Here is a 20,485-nt window from a genome sequence, read left to right on the forward strand (position 1 = left end):
AAGACAGCCAGCTCGGGGACCTGAAGCATACTGGCAGGAACCACCCGAACTGACTGTTTTCGAACCCCCCTCAGAGGGCGCGAGTCCGACGCAACGTCGAGTTGACGCTGCGCCAGAAGCTCGCTTGGAGACCGCTGCGCCCCGAGCACCAAGGGTGGCGGGTTGGCAGAACGATCCCCTAAGGGCACCGAGATGGAAAGGGCACCGTATAATGAGGTGTACACCATTCCACCCCGATTGGGGCTGCCCTCACCGGTCTGACGCCGGTGGCGCCAGACCTTTTCCTTCGAGCCGAAGCTTTCTCAGCATGAAGAACGGTCCTCGGATCCGGCTTCTGCTTTGAAGGCTTTGGCTGCTGTGTTGTGTATGAGATACTAGACGGCTGGAGCTGCTCACGCCCAGCAGCCCCAGGGGGTTGGACATAACGAGGGAGAGATTATATTGTATCTTTCTCCATGATTCCCATCAAATTGAGCCAGAGGTGTCTCTCAGTGACCACAAGGGCTGCCATCCCTGAGAGATAAATCTGTGGCCCGACGAAGTTCTCAAACCCCATCGGGCCAAACTCCCTCACTTCTGTCCAAATACCACAGCAGGTCAGCCTGATATGCTTGTAGCACTGCTATAGTGTGCAAGCAGGCTCCTGCTAGACCCACTGCCGTAAATGCTTTTCCCACTAGATTAAAAATAGTTTTTTTTAATGGTTTAGTGAGAGAAGCCGACGCCTTCAGGGTCGATACTGAACCGGGAGACAGATAGCTCGCAAGCGTCTGTTCTAACCGGGGTATTGCCCCATAGCCATACTCTCTTAACCCCCTAATATCTGAATATACATGAATGTGGGGGCTAAAAAACAAGAAGAGTAAGGCTTTTTCCATGATCTAGACAGCTCGCTGTGCAGATCGGGAAAAATGGAAGGCCCCGTGATGGAGGTGAACAAATAGAGGGAAGGAAACTCGTTTTATTTTTTAGAACGAGTGCCCCCTTATTTCTGCTGGCCATTAAATATTTAATTTATCTACAGCCTTACTAAACACCTCCACCAGCTTATTTTTATATATATATTTTTTATATATAATATATAAACTATCATATATATATATATATATATATATATATATATATATATATATATATATATATATAAGGCTTATATATTTCTCATACGCTGGGGAAAGAGATGGCAAATCCACTTCCCCCATGATTGTGTACACTTTCAATGCCCAGCACATCTACCTCCTCGGAGGTAGAGCACTGAAGCATTGATTTCTCTCCCCGGGCGGAAGAGACCGCAGCGCGGGCTTCCGAGACCGGAGAGAGAGCACTGGATCCCTCGTGGAAAGGGAGGAGAAAAGATCCGCGGACCCGTCTCCAACCCCGTAAAGAGATCCTATTCGCGATCCACAGGAATGCATTCTCCGCGCTGCCTCGGCAGACGCGGGTCCTGCACCCTGAGGATCGCGAGCCTGGCCACTTTCCTCGAAAAGTGACAGGCGGGAGTGGAGCATGCGAAGCGAAAGCTTCTCACAATGTTGCAATCAGCCCCCTCGGAGGCTGATACCGCATGCTCCACTCCCAAACAAACTAGACAAAGCTCGTGTGTGTCCCCACCCGTTAAATAACGCGGGCAGGGAGAAACACAGAGTTTGTAAAGTTGTATCGCCATAAATCTTCCCAATAATATCGAACAGACAACAATAAATAGACAGAGACAGAGTAACACAGATCGCTTGCTGAGACACAGAAGCTAATGCCGCGTTTCACCGGATGTGCTCTTATGCCTTCCTGGTCATGACGTCACCCGCCCGTGACGCTCATTCTTTCCATTGGACTAGTTGACATTGATGCTCAGACGCATTCACGCTGGGGGCGTTCCCAAAGCGTCGATGACGCATCGCGAGTTCCCTCGAAAGGGAACTGTTGTGTTTACAACATCGACATTCATTTATCACACCCCTAAACATGACGCTGAACAAAATGAACTGTGATTGGTTGCTTTACATGTCAGTCAGACGGCCTCTGGGCGGTCATTAGCCAATGAAAGTCTGCCGTCAGTCGAGACGCGAGACTAAAGCAAATGTGACCACACTTTTACCTTAAAGGGTTAGTTCACCCAAAAATGAAAACTCTGTCAGTAATTACTCTCCCTCATGTTGTTCAACCCCGTAAGACTTTCGTTCATCTTCGGAACACAAATTAAGATATTTTTTATTAAATCTGAGAGCTGGATCACTCCTCCATAGGCTTCTAAGGGATTGGAACTGGCCGGCCCAAAAGTTATGAAAGACATCGTTAAAATAGTCCGAGTGACTACAGTGGCTCAACCTTAAGTTTATCAAGCGACGAGAATACTTTTTGTGCGCAAAAAACTAACAAAAATGACGACTTTATTCAACTATTCATTTCCTTCTCTGTGGGCCGTGAGATTTCACGTAGTGATATTGCGCAAAGCTTCTGTGTTATACGTCACACGCAGGCTCACTATTGGCCGACGCTGGTCATGTGTGTGATGCGTGTAGAGCGATAGCCGTAACCTATGCCCATCAAAGCGCTGTGCATCGGCTGCGCTCAATATGTCTCCAAAGAAGTGTGTTTTCGGTTGCCAAGGCAAGACAACACTGCACAGATTCCCAAAGAATCAAGCGTTAAGGGACCAGTGGATGGAGTTTGTTTTTCCAGAACATCAACACAGTTGTGCAAGTGTTCTTGTTTGTTCCATGCATTTCGAGGATGATTTTTTTATAAACAAGGCCCAGTTCGAAGCCGGATTTGCTAATCGTTTAGTTATCAAGGATGGAGTAGTCCCAACACTAAAGGTTAACTGTCTTGCGTTGGAACCGCAGGCGGTGAGTAGAACTGCTTCAAATATTTGTGTGTCTATCGGCGTGTAACTTAAGCACAGCAAGTAGGCTAAACAACATGATCACGAATAGTTAATGTATCTATGGAGCATGCGATGTATGTTATTTGTTTAGGTGGCTACTGTAGGTGTCTGTTTGTGTGTTTATTGTAAAACCAAATCATGTCTTCATAAAGATTAACTCAAGATAGTACTCAAAGTACTCAAGATTAACATGAGATTGACTGAAACTGAGTGTTTCACCCCCCCTTTAAGAAGCCTATGGAGGAGTGATCCAGCTCTCAGATTTAATCAAAAATATCTTAATTTGTGTTCCGAAGATGAACGAAAGTCTTACGGGGTTGAACAACATGAGGGAGAGTAATTACTGACAGAGTTTACATTTTTTGGGTGAACTAACCCTTTAACCTCTTAGCAATCAAGTTGAATTGCAAGAAAAACTGTAGGTTCACAACACTATGGGCCAGGTTTAGTAACAGCTTGAGCCATAGCAAACACTTTTTTTGGCGTTAAAAAAGCTACTGTCAGGATTTACTAAAGACACGCCGTGTAAAATTAGCGCTGAAAAGGCATGGACAGTTAATTTTGCGACTGACCTTATTGCATACGCATTTGTAGGAGTTTCCCTTTTAGGCGCAACATTTATAGAAGGAAAGTATTTAAATGAATCACGCAAGGTGATTTACTAAGGTTTGCGCTCGTCAATTTACTGGTGTTTGTGGCATTATTTAACGCTCCAAAAAAGCAGGTCTTAAACCAGACGCTAATTTGTGCTGTTCTTGGTAGATTATGTTGGTCATTATGGAAATGATCCGGCTGCGTCTCTGTTCTTTAATTTCACAGAACTTTCCATCTGCGCTTTTTTGGAATTGCACTCTTACGTTAATTTGTAAATTTAGCAAATCTGCCCCTTTAAGTTGTTAGTATTTGATAAAAAAAATACTGCTTTGGCTGCACTTTTTTCAGACATCCAATTTGGTAGGTGGCGCCGTCACTAAACAACTAGTGTCCAAGAAATGCGGTCCTAGGAAGGAAGGACTGGCTGGAGAAACCATCGCATTTCTATTTCTCTCCCTTTATCTCTCTTTGTATATCTTTTCCCTGCAGGACAAAACTAGGAAATTCCCAAACACAGCCGATCTTATCTGTTGGCCTCCAGCCTCCTCTCCCGCTGATTGAGGAAGACACTTTGGGGAAAGGTGTGATAATGACACACTTCCCATGAGCAACAGTAATCACTTAAAGATCAGACAGTTTCCTCCATAAGACTGATCTCTTCTGGCCAACCAGGCAGCCAAAAAATGGGATGGGAAGTGGTTTGGCCTTAGATCTAAACTGGTGTCCCTAAAAGATAAGCGCCATCCCACAGGAACGCTCACATCTGTGGATTTTTTGTATGCCTGAATCTCGTGGATTAAACATTTTCTCAAAGTACACACTGGCTTCTTTGGAATGCCTAAACAATTAAGAAAATGCTGAAGCTGAACATATGTTCACTATAAAGCTAAATACGAAATGAAAGCAATGTGGGGAGCACATGGGCTTCTCTGTGGGCGTTACGGACTCAAGCTTTCATACTTTTTGAGTACAGAAGAGTGAGAACCGTGGTTAAAGATGACAGAAGTCGGATTTAAAATAGATCCAGTCTGATATCTGTCATCGGAATAAATCATTAGCGCCTGTGAAATATGAGTCTACTTTGCAGATATCGTGGCTCCACTGGGATGGTGAAAATTAAAGGACCTTTGAAAACCGAGATGTGAAGAGTGTGTATGCGTGTATGTGTGTGTGAGGTGCGGGAAACTTTGAAACCCGAAGCCCTGTGAGTGGGAAGTGCTTCTATCTTCCATCACAGAGCTTCACACGCAGCTTAAGCCTGCTGACACATTACAGAATTTAATATCTATATAATATCACTCGGTCTGAAACCGAGCTGTGATACATGGAGAGGAGGAGGAGGAGGAGGGTGTACGACCTCGAAACACAGATCATCACGCACATGCTAAGCTCAAAGGCATCAGGCCCTCTTTCATCAGGTTCGCTTTCTCTCATCTTCTGTCCTTTATCCTCCTTTTGGAGTACTAGGCACAAGAAAAATTATCAAATGAGATTTAACTTGTCTTCTATCCATGCTGTCGAAACAGTCCAAATGATGAAGTGTTGTATTACGATTAATGTCTGTAATGGGTTTTGTGGTATTTGCCAGTGTATTTTAATGTCAAAGGTCTCTCTGTGAAAAGCTTTCAGGTCTTTTCAGCTTTCCTTTATCTGCGTGTCGTCCTCTCTCCATCACAGACTGGTGAGCGATCGTGACAAACAGCACACAGCACTTCAAACCACAGGCAGGAATGTGCATCAATCCACCGAGACGCTTGCAGATGACTGACAGACACTAACAAACTCTGTCTCTGCCACACATAAACACACACACTCACCACACTTTTACATGGACACACACATAATCACACCCTAGTCAAACAAATACACAATGGTTCATGGTTGTGCACAGTTTACTGGACCATGACATCAATCAAAATAGACAAAATGTGACCAAAAATGTCTGACATTCTTCTATTTCTAACTTCCTGGTGAGTGAGTTCAGTATTTGTGTGTATCTGAGAAACTACTGTTTTTCTCTTCTAAGAGAAAAATATTATTTGTCAAGGTTTTGACAAATATTTTGTCATTGTTTTGACAAATTTTAATTTCTATGATGTTTGACATAAAAATCCTTACCAAAAATAGAAATTGAATCAGTTGTCAACATATAAAATGTGGATGACAACTACCATAGTTTAAATACAAAGTTCCGTCATGAAACTGTAGATGCAGCAGGCTAATGGGTCCTTAAAGGGGAAGTTCACCCAAAAATGAAAATTTTCACAAAAATGACTCACCCCTGTGTCGTCCCAAGCCCGTAAGACCTCCGTTCATCTCCGGAACACAGTTTAAGATATTTTAGATTTAGTCCGAGAGCTTTCTGTCCCTCCATTGTAAATGTATGTACGGTATACTGTCCTTGTCCAGAAAGGAAATAAAGACATCATCAAAGTAGTCCATGTGACATCAGTGGGTTAGTTAGAGTGTGTTGAAGCATCGAAAATACATTTTGGTCCAAAAATAACAAAAACTACAACTTTATTCAGCATTGTATTGTCTTCTGGTTCTGTTGTGGATCCGCGTTCAGTGCCGCTGCTGACGTAAGACGCTGCTGACGTGTCTCTGGTGTGTGTGTGTGTGTGTGTATTTTGGTTCTGTTGTGGATCCGCGTTCAGTGCCGCTGCTGACGTGTGTCTGGTGTGTGTGTGTGTGTGTGTGTGTATTCTGGTTCTGTTGTGGATCCGCGTTCAGTGCCGCCGCTGACGTAAGACGCTGCTGACGTGTGTCTGGTGTGTGTGTGTGTGTGTGTGTGTTCTGGTTCTGTTGTGGATCCGCGTTCAGTGCCGCTGCTGACGTAAGATGCTGCTGACGTGTGTCTGGTGTGTGTGTGTGTGTATTCCGGTTCTGTTGTGGATCCGCGTTCAGTGCCGCCGCTGACGTAAGATGCTGCTGACGTGTGTCTGGTGTGTGTGTGTATGTATTCCGGTTCTGTTGTAGATCCGCGTTCAGTGCCGCTGCTGATGTAAGACGCTGCTGACGTGTGTCTGGTGTGTGTGTGTATTCGGGTTCAAATAAATATGGCTGGGCAAAAAAATGCAAGTCTTCCTCTGTGTGGAAATCCTTAGACATGTTTGTGAAGATTGTTTTGTTTCCAGCGTGCGTCTCCCTCAGACTGTAAACGAAGCGATCCACAACAGAACCGGAAGACAATACAATGCTGAATAAAGTCGTAGTTTTTGTTATTTTTGGACCAAAATGTATTTTCGATGCTTCAAAACATTCTAACTAACCCACTGATGTCACATGGACTACTTTGATGATGTCTTTATTTCCTTTCTGGACAAGGACAGTATACCGTACATACATTTACAATGGAGGGACAGAAAGCTCTCGGACTAAATCTAAAATATCTTAAACTGTGTTCTGAAGATGAACGGAGGTCTTACGGGCTTGGGACGACACGAGGGAGAGTCATTAATGACAATTTTCATTTTTGGGTGAACTAACCCTTTAACGCAACCAGCTGACAATTACATCGTTAACTACACGCTGATTGGTTCCTTTTGCATCTGAGCCAATGAGCTTGCTGCTCAACATTTGAATAGCTGGTCAGTGTTTGCTGTAGCAGTTTTCTCTGAAACCCTCCACCTTCCCCAGCTCCACCTGTATAGATCTGTTACGGGTAATTTATAGTTACCCGTTATTTTAAAGTTACAATTCATTTCTAAAAAGTTATTTCTATCATGATAACTCTCTGAGTTTAGGATGGTAATGGATTTGACAATGTTAATGTATTTGGTCTTGGTGGAGTAGTATATATGCTATATATAACATACATTTAGTTCATATTGAAATCTCTGCTTTTGGTTTCAGACTTTGATGTCTTCGCAAATCGAAGCAAAACTGTGTGATTTTTCATTCTTACGGTTGTACCTCTCTATGGTGGCGGTCTGTTCCCTCCACAACGCTTGTAGATCCTCCTTCTCCACGGACTTTATCCTGAAAGACAACAGAGATGTGTTTTCATTTAAAGCAGCGGCCGCTAACATCTGTTCTCTCTTTCCTCTATTGCCTGTGAGCGCAAAAGATACTGAAAAAATCCCCCTTCCCCAAAAAAGTCACCCAAGCATGTCCCTCTGGCATGCGCTTCTAACACCAGCATCTCAGCGTGAGCCGCTAAACAATGGCGTGTAAACGAGGTTAGCCCAGGGCACGTCCACGTGTGATGTTAGCAGGTACCATCCAGGGTATAATGGGTGTTGAAATCTCACTGAGAGAGACGGAGAAGGTGAAAAAAAGAAAGCAGGTGGAAAAGAGATGGAAACACAATCTGACATACAGCGTTACGTTTTTTTTTAAACATCGCTCTGTAGTTTGAATAATAACATGAAACTCGGTTAGCGAGCACAGAAGTGACAAGTGTGGATGTGGGAGTCTAATCAAACACAGAATGAAAGCAATAGTGGCGCCAAGTGAAATTATGTTACAGTATGATGAGTTCTGCTGAGGGAAAAAATAATTAATGGATTTGGCAAAGTTTGTGGATTCAATTATTTGAAAGATATTCAAATATTTGAAAGTTACACATTCCTGCTCATTTCTCGGGTATTTTATGCACTACCATTATTCTTCAGATTCACTTACTTATCATATTAACACTTTATAATAAGGTCTTTGACATGAGAAATCAAATTTGCCTTGATCTTTTGACAAGAGATCTTTGTACCATTAAAACATCTTGCCAGTTTTATAGCTTAAAATGTCCAAGGCATTTGTTTAGTCAAGTTCCAAAAACGCCTCGTTTAGATATTGCCGGATCTGTGACGGCAAATACATTTGCATGACTTCCTTCTCAATTAATAGTTATACATCACACCACAGGCCCCGCCCACTGGCGTTCAGTCGTTTAACGGGTGTCATTTGCCTACACTGGATGTGAGCGTCACGTCAAAAGCTAAAAGAACCCATTATAATCACTGATGCTGTCTACACCGATTCAGTATACAGATACGAGTTCAGTTTCTGACAGTTCTGACATCGATAACAGGACAAATGGAAGAGTGAATGAACGTTTGTTTTGCTTTGTCTGTAACTAAACTCAACTTTATTTTATATAGCACCATTAGAAACAACAATTGTTGACCAAGGTGCTGTACATTATAGAAAATACCATCATCCTTTAACACCATGTACAACACAGAACAGACCAATTAAAAGCCAAAGAAAAAAGATAGGCCATTTTATATGGATAATCTTCTCAAAACACTTGCTTATGTGCAATAGTGAGTGGGCGTTGATACGGTTTCCTATGCATTGACGTTACCCAGACAGCAACATAGTTCCGGCCCAGATCCGGGCCACGTCTGGTACATGTAGATTCAACAGGTACCAGATATGGGCCGGATCTGGGCCAACACTAATGCCTCGTTTCCACTGAGCGGCACGGAACGGTACAGTTCGGTTCGGTACGCAATTATTTGCATTTCCACTGTCAAAAGTTGTGAATGGTACCAAAAAGCCGAACCGTACCGTACCACTTTTTGGGTACCCTTCCGTTGGGGTACCTAGCACAGTGGTACGGTACTAAAAGGTGGAGCTAGACTCACTGCAGAACGGTGATTGGTTGACAGAGTATCGTCACTTGCGCGTGCTACAAGGGCATTAGAAGCATACAGTTAAAATATAATACTACTGTTATTGTGTCACGAAATGTAGTTTTAAGAGTTTTTCAGGCGAGAAAGTAGTTTTTTAAAGCTCAAATCTGTGGTTTATTTATAGATTTATGATAATTTGAAGATCCATTCCAAGCAATCACCGGGCGCTCGGCGCTCGTGCACCCCGCCTGGAGCAGCCTTTCCCCGGCTAGCCGCTCTGATGTTTGCCGCTGACTCTGACGTCTCTGTAGTGGTTAAACATGAGATATAATTCGCCTTGTACAGACCTAACAGGCGATCTTTGGTCTCGTGAATTTATAATTCGTTCCCTGGCCAATAGTTTTGGCAGAAGGCTAAGTGAAGTTTCATATATTTGAGCGCTGAATTTTTATATTTGACTGAATTGTTTGCTTTGTTATTAAAGCTTTACTGTATATATTTTTGTACCTTTTACTTATACTTTTATAATGGCTATTATTGATAAAACTGAAATTCAACAAAAATAGATAGTTTTGTCATTTATTTTATTTTATTTCAAGATCATCTGTAATGTTGTTTATTGCAACATTTGTACCAATGCAATACGCAATACATTGCCTGGAATATGTTTAATATTTTTAAATTGAAACGAAAAGAGGCAGGATTGTGTTTTATATTTAGTTTTGTTATAAATATAACGTTACATGCAGTGAATATAATCAATATAGGCTATGCGTTGCCTGAACCACATTTGTAATGTACTTATAATGTTTAAAATGTATTTAAATTAAATCGAAAAGAAGCAGAGTGGTGTTTTATAACATATTTCGTTTTATTGTTGCCTAAAATGTACATAACCGGAGTAGCAGAGCGAGCTGAGTGGTGCTTTCAAGAACGCGCTGTTCCATCAGCAGAATTACTGGACTCGCGTCCTCGGGATCATTCTCCTGAGTCGGACTTTGCGTGGCTACTTGGTATTGAGAAACGCCTAATGCCAGCGCTTGTTTCTTGTGACAAACATCCCGAGAAGCAAGAACAAGATCTGCTGTCTGTCATCCATTGTTGTTTACTATGTCGTTTTTGTTCGCGCGAAAATGACGTCGATCGCTTCTCTCCGGCAAACACCACGCCTATCAAGTGACGTTATCACTACTTTCCGGCATACACCACGCCTATCAAGTAGGGTACTGTTGGCAGTGGAAACGCGAGCCCCGATCATGGTTTAGCGACCCGACCCGAACCGCACCGTACTGAACCGTACCGTACCACTCAGTGGAAACGAGGCATATGTTGCTGTCTGGGTAGCCAATCAGAACAGTGGCCGTTTACTGACAAGCCTTAAAGAAGCAGCACCTTCAAACAGATAATTTCAGACTGAGGGTCAGAATAATAGTTTTTGTGCAGAAAATGTTATTAACATTATAAGTGAACCTCAAGGAACCTATTAGAATCTTTTTTTAAAAATCCATGTCATGACCCCTTTAACATTAAAGGGATACTTCAGGATTAAGCATTAAGCTTTGTATTAGTAGAAAACATGTAGTATTTTCGAATTACCATGCTTTCCACCCTCATATCCCCCTGAGACGAGAGATTTATGTATTTTTTGTCTGGAAAAAATCCTCCGATGCCGCAAAAATCGTCAAAAATCAACCAATATTGTCATAATTTCACATTTCTTCTACATAAATGACCCATTTTAAATACACATTCCAGAGGTGAAATATCCCTTTAATCGGATTAGCTAACAAACTAATAATGAGCAATATATTTCTTACAGCATTTATTAATCTTTGTCAGTGCTAGATAATAAAATGCAATTGTTCATTGTTTATCATGTTAGGTCAAAGTGCACTAACAAATGTAAACATAAAAAGTAAATGTTGAAACTAATTAATGTTAATACATGAATCCTTATTATTCAGATTTACCCATAACGAAACACATCTTTATGTCATGCCACAATAATCTGCAAAGTGGTCCAAAGTCTGGCTAAGCCAGACTTAATATGCTAGCAGGGGGCTATTATATGCCTGTGTGTGCATGAGCGTGCTTTCGTTTAATGCGTGCCAGACAGTGTTTACATGTGTGTCTATCACTCTGTCATTGCTTTGACTCATTAATTCACCATGACGTTCTCAAATTCTGCATGCTAGTCAAGCAATTGTGTCATGCAACATCTAAACATTTGCTGCATATGTACATGTAAACCCACATAATATAATATAATATAATATAATATAATATAATATAATATAATATAATATAATATAATATAATATAATATAATACCCCCTAGAACTAACTGGAAATTCTGTACATATGTCAATCGCTAGCGCATCTTGTCATATCAGTAAATAGAGAAAAGTTGCTCCGGCTGCTTTGACGTGTGTCTGGTGTGGGAGGTCAGAGGTTGTGTGTGTGTGTGTGTGTGTGTGTGTGTGTGTGTGTGTGTGTGTGTGTGTGTGTGTGTGTGTGTGTGTGTGTGTGTGTGTGTGTCTGGTGTGGTGTGGTAGGTCAGAGGTTGAGTGTGTGTGTGTGTGTGTGTGTGTGTGTGTGTGTGTGTGTGTGTGTGTGTGTGTGTGTGTGTGTGTGTGTGTGTGTGTGTGTGTGTGTGTGTGTGTGTGTGTGTGTGTGTGTGTGTGTGTGTGTGTGTGTGTGTGTGTGTGTGTGGTGTGGTAGGTCAGAGGTTGAGAGTGTGTGTGTCTGTGTGTGTGTGTGTGTGTGTGTGTGTGTGGTGTGGGAGGTCAGAAGTTAGTTGTCACTTCGAGAGAGAAAGGTTGACATCTTTCACAAAATGCATGCAGTTTTGTTTTTTAACTGCTAGAGGGCCAAAAGTTACAGTGTATCTTTAATTTCTTTTTCTTTTTTAATATTCTATTTCTTTTTTTTAAATGTAATTTTCAATGTTCATTATAATGTAGCATTAGAAATAACTGATTTTAGTTTTTTGTGCTTTAATTTATATATATATACGAAATAATAAAACTTCAAAGGTTTGGGGTCTGTATGATTTTTAAATAGTTTAATAGTTTAAATGTTTTTGAAAGAAGTATCTTCTGCTCACCAAGGCTGCATTTGTTTTTGATCAAAAATACAGTAAAAACAGTAATACTGTGAAATATTATAAAAATGCAAATAAATAATTTTAACTAATATATTGTTAAAGCTGCAGTCCGTAGTTTTTCCTATTTGTCGCCATCTCTGGTGAAATCTGCAATTGCAGTTATTCATGGAATTAACAACTTTACTCTTTACTCTTCTTTATGTGTACAGATGTGTGTGTACTGATGTGTGTGTACAGATGTGACGTAATGACGCAAAGACATGCTCGAATTTCCCTCGATATCCACCAGTACCACTGGAATTAAAAACATTATTACAGGCTTACCGCTTTGAATCGAGCTACGGCAAGCAGAGAGTTTTGAACACTGGCTGGTTATGTACTTGCTAAAAAAAATATTTCGGATAATTTTTAACCCAAAAAAAGTCACGGAATGCAGATTTAAAATATTTTAAAATATAATTTTCTCCTGTGACAAAAAAAAAATATCTTTTGAAAGATAGTACAGAACTTGGCTTTTTACTGGTTATCAGATATAACATGAAAATAATGATTGCATGGCTTATCAGAACTGGCTAGTATTGTAATATCAGTGCATCCCTCGTTCCAGCAGTGAAGGTAAAATCTGAACCACTCAACCCAGATAACTTCACACACAGGACACATTCTCCCTCTGGCTCTCAGACTGACCTTCCTGTCGATCAGGACACAAGCACAGACCTTGCATGTCTGAGCCCGGCTGCTAATAAACGGGAAACTCTCCTCTGCTCTTTCTTCTTTTCATGCTCCTGGGGCCTGATGTTAAGCACAACATAGCAGAGAAATCCCTGCATTGCTAAGTTGAATAACAATCAGTCTCTCGCTCTCTGTCTTATTCCCTCGTTCTCTAGTTTCACCAATTCTTTCTCAAGGTCGGCATGGTGCAGATTCCCCACGGGTGTCGTCTGTCAACTGTTAAGCCTTCTGAATCCCCCCATCAGCCCAACTCACAAATATTTTTCACCCTCTCACACCAACACTCCCCATCCGACTCCATTGGCTCCCTCAACGGCAGTCGGGGGAGAAACTGGGGATTTGGTGTCTCCCAGCTGAGCCGAGCGAGCGTGAGCGGGATGGATGATTGTCGAGTCGTATGGAGGTTTGGTGAAGACCTTTCTTTCTTTGTTTATTATGGTTGCCTGAAGGTTTCTCTGAGCTCTGTGACACACTGCTATCTGACAGCGGGTTAAGATAACCTTTTATTTCCCCTGGATCTCTGTGACACTAGAGATAAGAGCGAGGGGGAGAGGAAAGGGGAGAGAGAGAAAAAGAGAAAGTGATTATGGGATTAACATGTTAAAGATGGATGTCTCCGTTTGGATGAAAACATGGCAGATGTCAGGTCAAGTGGACCTGAAAACAAGAACGCAATCTGTAACTCTCACATGCTTAGGAGAGGAAGTCTGCCTCTCCTAAAGAATGAATCAGATTTGATAGAAATAAATGATCTGAGCGACTTTAGCTCATTGTGGGAAGCCGGGCGGGGCCGAGAGCCGTGGGAACGGAGCAATGGACCTATGGCTAAGCCACGTCCCCTCCACTCACTCGGACAAACAGTCAACTTTCGGTGACAGGCGCTGTCACAGTAGGAGACATTTCACGGGATTGGAGACAGAAAGATTATACATCATCTCGAAGTCACCAAAAGGGCATTAACTATGCATTGGAGGGTTATATTAATAATTTTATTGTTAAGAAAAGGTCGATGAAAAGCTTCAGCTCCAGGCAAAAATGTACAGGTCACAGTGTAAACGTGATAAACCACATCTCGTTGCCATCACCATCTCAGACAACAAGATAGAGGATCAGCATTGTTCATGCACTGCAGTATTTACATGAATCATTCAGCATAACATTGGTCATCTCGGTTATTTACATACGTTTATATACGTTAATGAAGCTAACATGATGTACAACGCAGCTAGAAGCTAACGTTGCGTTAGAGATGTTAAAGATAACGTTCAAATACGTTGTTGACTTAGAACAGATGTAGATATCCTTGATTAATTCTTGTTTAATTTATCCACGTTTAGTTGGTGTTGTGGTCTAACGCATAACTTTATCCAGAGCAGACACGACTTATCTCGGTTGAGATGTTTGGGAAAGGGTAAAAAATACACACCGTCGCCCAGTCTTTTGGGATACCTGTGTCGGAGTTGCATGTACCCCATGCACACCGTTTGACCATTTTAAACTTAAAATGACTAGAAGAAACATATCAAAACGAATGAAAACTGACTAACTGCAATGCATTTTAATGGATGTGGAAGCAGAGAATGTCCGAGTGTATTGGGTTAGCTGTGCGCACTGATTGGCTCATCGCGTTTGGGGGCGTGGCTTAGCCATAGGTCAATTGCAAATGAGCGTCATCTGCGTCCCACACTGGTCTCGAGTCTCACAGAGGAACTCCAGAAGGATAAAAGGAGGAGTGACGATAGTGCAAGACGAGAGAGGACCAGACCTGGACTTTAAGGCCTAGTCCACACATACACGGGTATTTTTATAAACAGAGTTTTTCCTCCTTCGCAACGCATTCTCATCCCAAGGCGTCACTAAAATGACAATTTTGACCATGCTTCAATATTCGACGCTTTAGGCGCGATCCTAGGGCGTCATCTTACTGACGCTTTACCTTTAGCGTCAGTTAGATGACGCGGGTAGGTTTAGGTCTGGGGTAGGGTTAGGATTAGATAGCGTCATCTAACTGACGCTTAGGTAAAGCGTCAGTAAGATGACGCCCTAGGATCGCGTCATGTAACTGACGCTAAAGGGTGCCTAAAGCGTCGAATATTGAAGCATGGTCAAAATGATTCCCAAGGCGTTAGTTTCATGACGCCTAGGGATGAGAACAAAATCGTGTCCACACAAGCACGGTTTAAAGAAATCTCTGTCCACATGAAAACGCAAAAACACGCTATGAAGCGCTGTCAAGAGCATGCCAAACCAACAGGTGTCGATATAATCCTAACCTTAAAGCCATGTTGGCCGATCAGAAGCCAGAAAAAAAGGTTATTACCGGTTCTAGTCGACTAACATGTTGTCATAAGCAGTGACCTGCGTAGTATTGCTCTCTGACGCTTCTGTTCCGCAATATAACGGGAGAACTGTGCATGTATCTGTATACATGTTATAAGCCTTGTTAGCACAGTTATTAGCAGCAATATTTTGACTACGTCCACCATTGCACAGACTCCCCTCATGTAAACAAAGGAGATAGCGGCTCACAATCTGACGTCAAACAAAGGAGATAACAGCGCACACTCTGACGTCACAAGCCAAAATCTCCGCATTCACCGTCTACACGACAACACTGCAACCAGAGTTTCTGAAAATCTGCAACCTGGCAGGAGTTTTCAAAAACGTTCGGTTTCAGTGACCGGATACTGCGTTTGCGTGTGGACGAACAGCCAAACCACATTGAAAAAGCTGCGGTTTTGAAAATGCCTGTTGGTGTGGACAGGGCCTAAGTTGTGTTGTGTTTATGTTAGTGCGGCAGTCGTCCGTGAGGGTCTGCCGCTTTACTTTGGTTTTGTTGTTTGTTTATTTTATGATTAAAGTTTGTTCCCATCTCCATCTTCCCTGAGCCTTCATTACACTCAATCTTAAGGTATTTGATGAAACCCCTAACCATAAGCACTGAACTGTGGCACAAAGCAATAAAGATATGAATTATCCCTCAAATGATGCACCTTGTTCAGAAGAGGTGTGCTATTATCTTCCTGAGGGACTGGGAAAAAGGCAAAACAAAAGCAGAAACCTTGAGTCTAGCCACATCTAGGCACCACCCAAAACAATGGCTGAGAATTGATACAGATTTACTGATTTAGTCTGATTCATGATTTTGGGTATATTTCAGTTATATTTTGCTCACAAATGAAAGAAACTCAAATTAGCTAATGCTATAAATTATAAATGGAACCTTCTAACTTGGTACATTACAATACATTTAATTTGAATAATTAACTACAGGGCCTAAATTATTCAGTTGAGTTGAATCAGAATGAGTTTTTATTGCCAAGAGTGCTCATTCCAGTCCACATAATTAAATACAAAATGAAAAAATATAGGCAAAAGGTATACAAGAATAGAATAATGGTGTAATAACATGTTCTCTCCCTATCATGCTCGTCCTTTGTCTCCTGTAATAATGCCTGGACAGCACTCTTTGAGGTTTATTAATGGGTAACAAATGCAGGTGGAATCTGAGAGAGTCTATTTCTTAGAAAGCGTTACAATGTTCCACACACACACACACACACACGCTTCATCCCTGAGGCGCTACACTCAGACCACTGAAGCGTTGTGAGACATGCAAGACCAGGTATCATGTGTTTCTGCTGAAAAACTGTGAATATAACGGATCTGATATCTAAACTCCAGGTAACGGAGTTGGGAGTTCAGTTCATCAGTTACGAAGGTCCAGTGAAATGTTTTGCATATTCACATTTCTTAGCTTATACTGTTCATATCTCACCGGGTGGAGGTCCAGCTCATTTACAAAAGTTTTCATCCTGTTTATCGCTTTCAGTCTTGCTCTTTTCCATTCCCTCTCCCCGCAGGTTAATCACATCGGTGGTCTGTCACTCCATGAGGATTTTAAATAGCCCCTAACTATTTCTGACATGTATCAGCGTAGCCAGGGAAACAAACCAGCTCGGCAGATGTGTGTGTGTGTGATATGTGTGAAATAGGGTTAGAGGTTGCATAGTTGTCATGGGAACACATGCTGCACACAAACACTGCTCTTTCTTCCCTGATATGGAGATATCAAAGCTTTGGCACAAGTTTCCGCACACACACACACGTCATTCTGTTCCAGCATTTGCCGAACGCAATCTAATTCATGAGGTCTAAAGTTCTTTCTTGAAAAAAAAAAAAGCCATTGGAGTGTCTTTACTAAGAAGGTTGAATAATTCAGGTGTTATTCTTGGCTTGTTTGCTTGAATAACTTAAATTAGGTTAAACAGAAATGAAAATGCTGTCATCATTTACTCACCCTCACATCGTTCCATACCTGTATAACTTTCTTTCTGTATAACTGTTTTTGTCCATTTGTCCAAAATAACGATGGATCCTAATTACTTCCATTTTATGGAAAAAATAATTCTCCTTTTATGTTCTGCAGAAGACTGCAGCATCCAAACTTAAGGTTGATATCCAGCCTGATCTCACGGCAATTCGTATGAATTTTACGAGGTGTCTAATTTGTGCGAATTCATACAACCTCACTCGTACAAATTCGTACGATTTTTGCTAATTCGTACATATTTTACGAGTTACCAAATTCGTATGAATTCGACCCCGCCCCTAAACCTACCCATCACGTGGGTTTAGACAAATCGTACGGATTAGCCAGCTTTGAATTCGTACGAATTGGTCGTGAGATAGCGTTGTGATATCAAAAAAAAAAAAAGAGCTTTCAGTAAGATTTTTTGATCGAATTTTTAATTTAGATGCCAACATAGCCTCACTGGTTTGCAATACAGTTTAAATTTCTCTCTCTCAAACATTGCACAAACACACACACACACACCACACTCTGACATCCATACCTACACACCCACACAATTGTAGCTGCATAATTTACCCAATTGGCTCTATAACACAACAGAAGCAGAAAACAGGAATAAAGCGAGTATTTGCTTTATACGCCAAACCTGAGAAAATGGAGCCATCTGGTAAAAAATAAAAATAAATAAAAAAAAGTACACTTTTTAATTTTGAAGCCTTGCCAAAAGAATGAAAGCCTATTAACAAAGACTGCATCATTTTAGAGTTAAATGGCCCTGGGATTAAAAAATGCATTTTTACAGAAAATTGCAGAAACTCAAGCATGTTCACTTGACATGCGAGAACCAATGAGGTTCATTCTCGTGTTATGCTAATATGGATTAGTTTTATGATTGCTTTTTGAAGGGTCAAAGTGATCGTTGTGTAGCTGTCAATGAAGGAACAAAAAGCTCTCAGATTTAATTAAAATATCTTCATTTGTGTTTCAAAGATGAACGAAAGTCTTACGGGTTTGAAACGACCTGAGGCGAAGTAAACAATGACAGAATTTTCATTTTTGGGTGAACTAAAGCAAAATGGTCAAAAAAATTAAAGACAAAAATGTCCTTAAGGACACACAAGGGTTAAACTGTAATTTACTCCTGTGATCAAAGCTGAACCACCATCATTACTCCAGTCTTCAGTGTCACATGAGCCTTCAGAAATCATTCTAATATGATGATTTAGTGCTCAAGAAACAATTCTGATTATCATCAATCTTGAAACCAGTTCTTCTGCTTAATATTTTTGTGGAAACTGATTCATTTTTGTTTTTAAGGATTATTTGATGAATAGAAAGTTCAAAATAACAGCATTTATTTAAAATAGAAATATTTTGTTATGTCTTTACTGATCAATTTAATGCATCCATGCAGAATAAAAGTAAAAAAATATAAAAAATAAACACTGACCCAAAACATTTGAACTTTAGTGTTCATTTTTCAAAGATGGAAAGCTGTGGCTGCATCAGATCTGTGTATCAACCTTCCAAACTACATTAGTGCAGACGGCAGGAAGAACCAGCACGTAAAGAGCCCCTTCCCACACACACACGCACACACACACACAAACACACACACACACAGCTGTCAATGCCAGAGCGACCCTGACAGCGACACCAGCTCTCCCACTGTCACATCACACACACTGTCCTGCCACAGAGCGTTCTGACAGCTCATCCACACACACACACACACACACACACACACACACCGCGAGGCTCCTTCGCTTACAAAGGGGGAAAAGCAGCCAGAAAAACAGAAGTTGGGATAGATTATAAAAGGAGTATGAGCCAAGGTTGAGTCAGTGTGTGTAACGTGATGAACCCGAGGGAGGTGTGTGTATAGTGTGAAGCGCAAGCTGCCAGGTCACAGAGCTCGCAAGTCTTCGCTCCTTCTGCACCTCCAGCAAATAAAGAAAATAAACTCCCTTCATGAGGAGATACATCACATATTCCAAGGAAGATATCCTCATCTCTTTGGTTAAATAAATATTCTTGTTTGGTGTGAACGCCAGTGCATTGGTATGCAAATATAATACAAAACGGCTTCTCTCAGCCTGGGAGGAAGATGGATGGCTGTTACCCAACTGAGCAACTCATAAAATACTGCTCTTTCCTCTTCCCCACACATTAAATCATTCTCGAGGAGAGGAGGGGGTGTTTTATAGATAATGCTGTTATATTGAGCTGTGATGGAAGCTGCACATGCAGAGATGTTTGGATGTAGTGTGTATGATGAAGAGTAGAACACTGAATTCTGGGTAAATCGGGATGAAACACTTGTTAACAGTACTCCACCTAATGTGTGTCAACCTCTGAAATAACATTAGCACTTATGCGTGTGTGCGTATCATGAATACTGTTACAGCCTAAAGCTGTGTTACAAAACCTAGTGAGCTTCCTACCTAGTCCGCATTTTAAGGCATCATAGGTGTGCTGCACATCCAAAACAGCCACTAAAAATAAAGATGTCCTTTTTTTTGTTAAGAAATGCTTTCTATCCGATATGACAGTTTAAGTCAGGTTGATTAAAGGTCTGTTCACACCAAGGACGATAACTATAATGAAAACAATACAGATATAGTTCTAAAAAAAAAGTCTAAATATAACCACAACTATAACAATAACGGCACGGAGAAACAATATCATTGGAATCACTTTCAGAACGATTTTTTCAAGCTGATGAATGATTAAAAACAGTGACAGCCAATCAGAATACAGCACTTAGAATAAACAGAACGATATCGTCCGCCGGTGTGATGCTAATATAGCTATCTTTATAGTTATAGATCTTAGTGTGAACGGTCCTTTAATCATATTTGATCATCTGACTAATGATATGATAACGGAATAAAACTAATTTGTTCATTTTTAAAAAGTTTGGGGTCAGTACAATTATATATATATATATATATATATATATATATATATATGTATTTATTCAGAGATCCATACTTTTGTTCAGAAAGGATGCATTAAATTAATCAAAAGTTACAGTAAAGACATTTACAATGTTACAAAAGATCAAATCATCATATTAGAGTGATTTCTGAAGGATCATGTGACACTGAAGACTGGAGTAATGATGCTGAAAATTCAGCTTTGATCACAGGAATAAATTACATTTTAAAATATATACAAATAGAAAACAGATATTTTAAATTGTAATAATATTTCACAATATTACTAATCTTACTGTATTTTTAGTCAAATAAATATGTGAGCAAAAGAGACTTCTT

At 40.9% G+C, this 20,485-nt stretch overlaps 1 protein-coding gene across 1 annotated transcript in view; it reads right to left on the reverse strand.

Annotated features, from left to right (window-relative positions):
* Nucleotides 1-20,485, reverse strand: part of lekr1 (leucine, glutamate and lysine rich 1) — a 121,345-nt gene that overhangs the window by 39,664 nt on the left and 61,196 nt on the right. The window contains exon 8 of the mRNA XM_056270234.1: nucleotides 7,394-7,459. Coding sequence (XP_056126209.1) covers nucleotides 7,394-7,459 — 66 coding nt within the window. The remainder of the gene's footprint in view (nucleotides 1-7,393; nucleotides 7,460-20,485) is intronic.

Source organism: Rhinichthys klamathensis, unplaced genomic scaffold, assembly GCF_029890125.1.
Source record: "Rhinichthys klamathensis goyatoka isolate OS25496 unplaced genomic scaffold, OSU_Roscu_1.1 h1tg000299l_1, whole genome shotgun sequence".
NCBI lineage: Eukaryota > Metazoa > Chordata > Actinopteri > Cypriniformes > Leuciscidae > Rhinichthys > Rhinichthys klamathensis.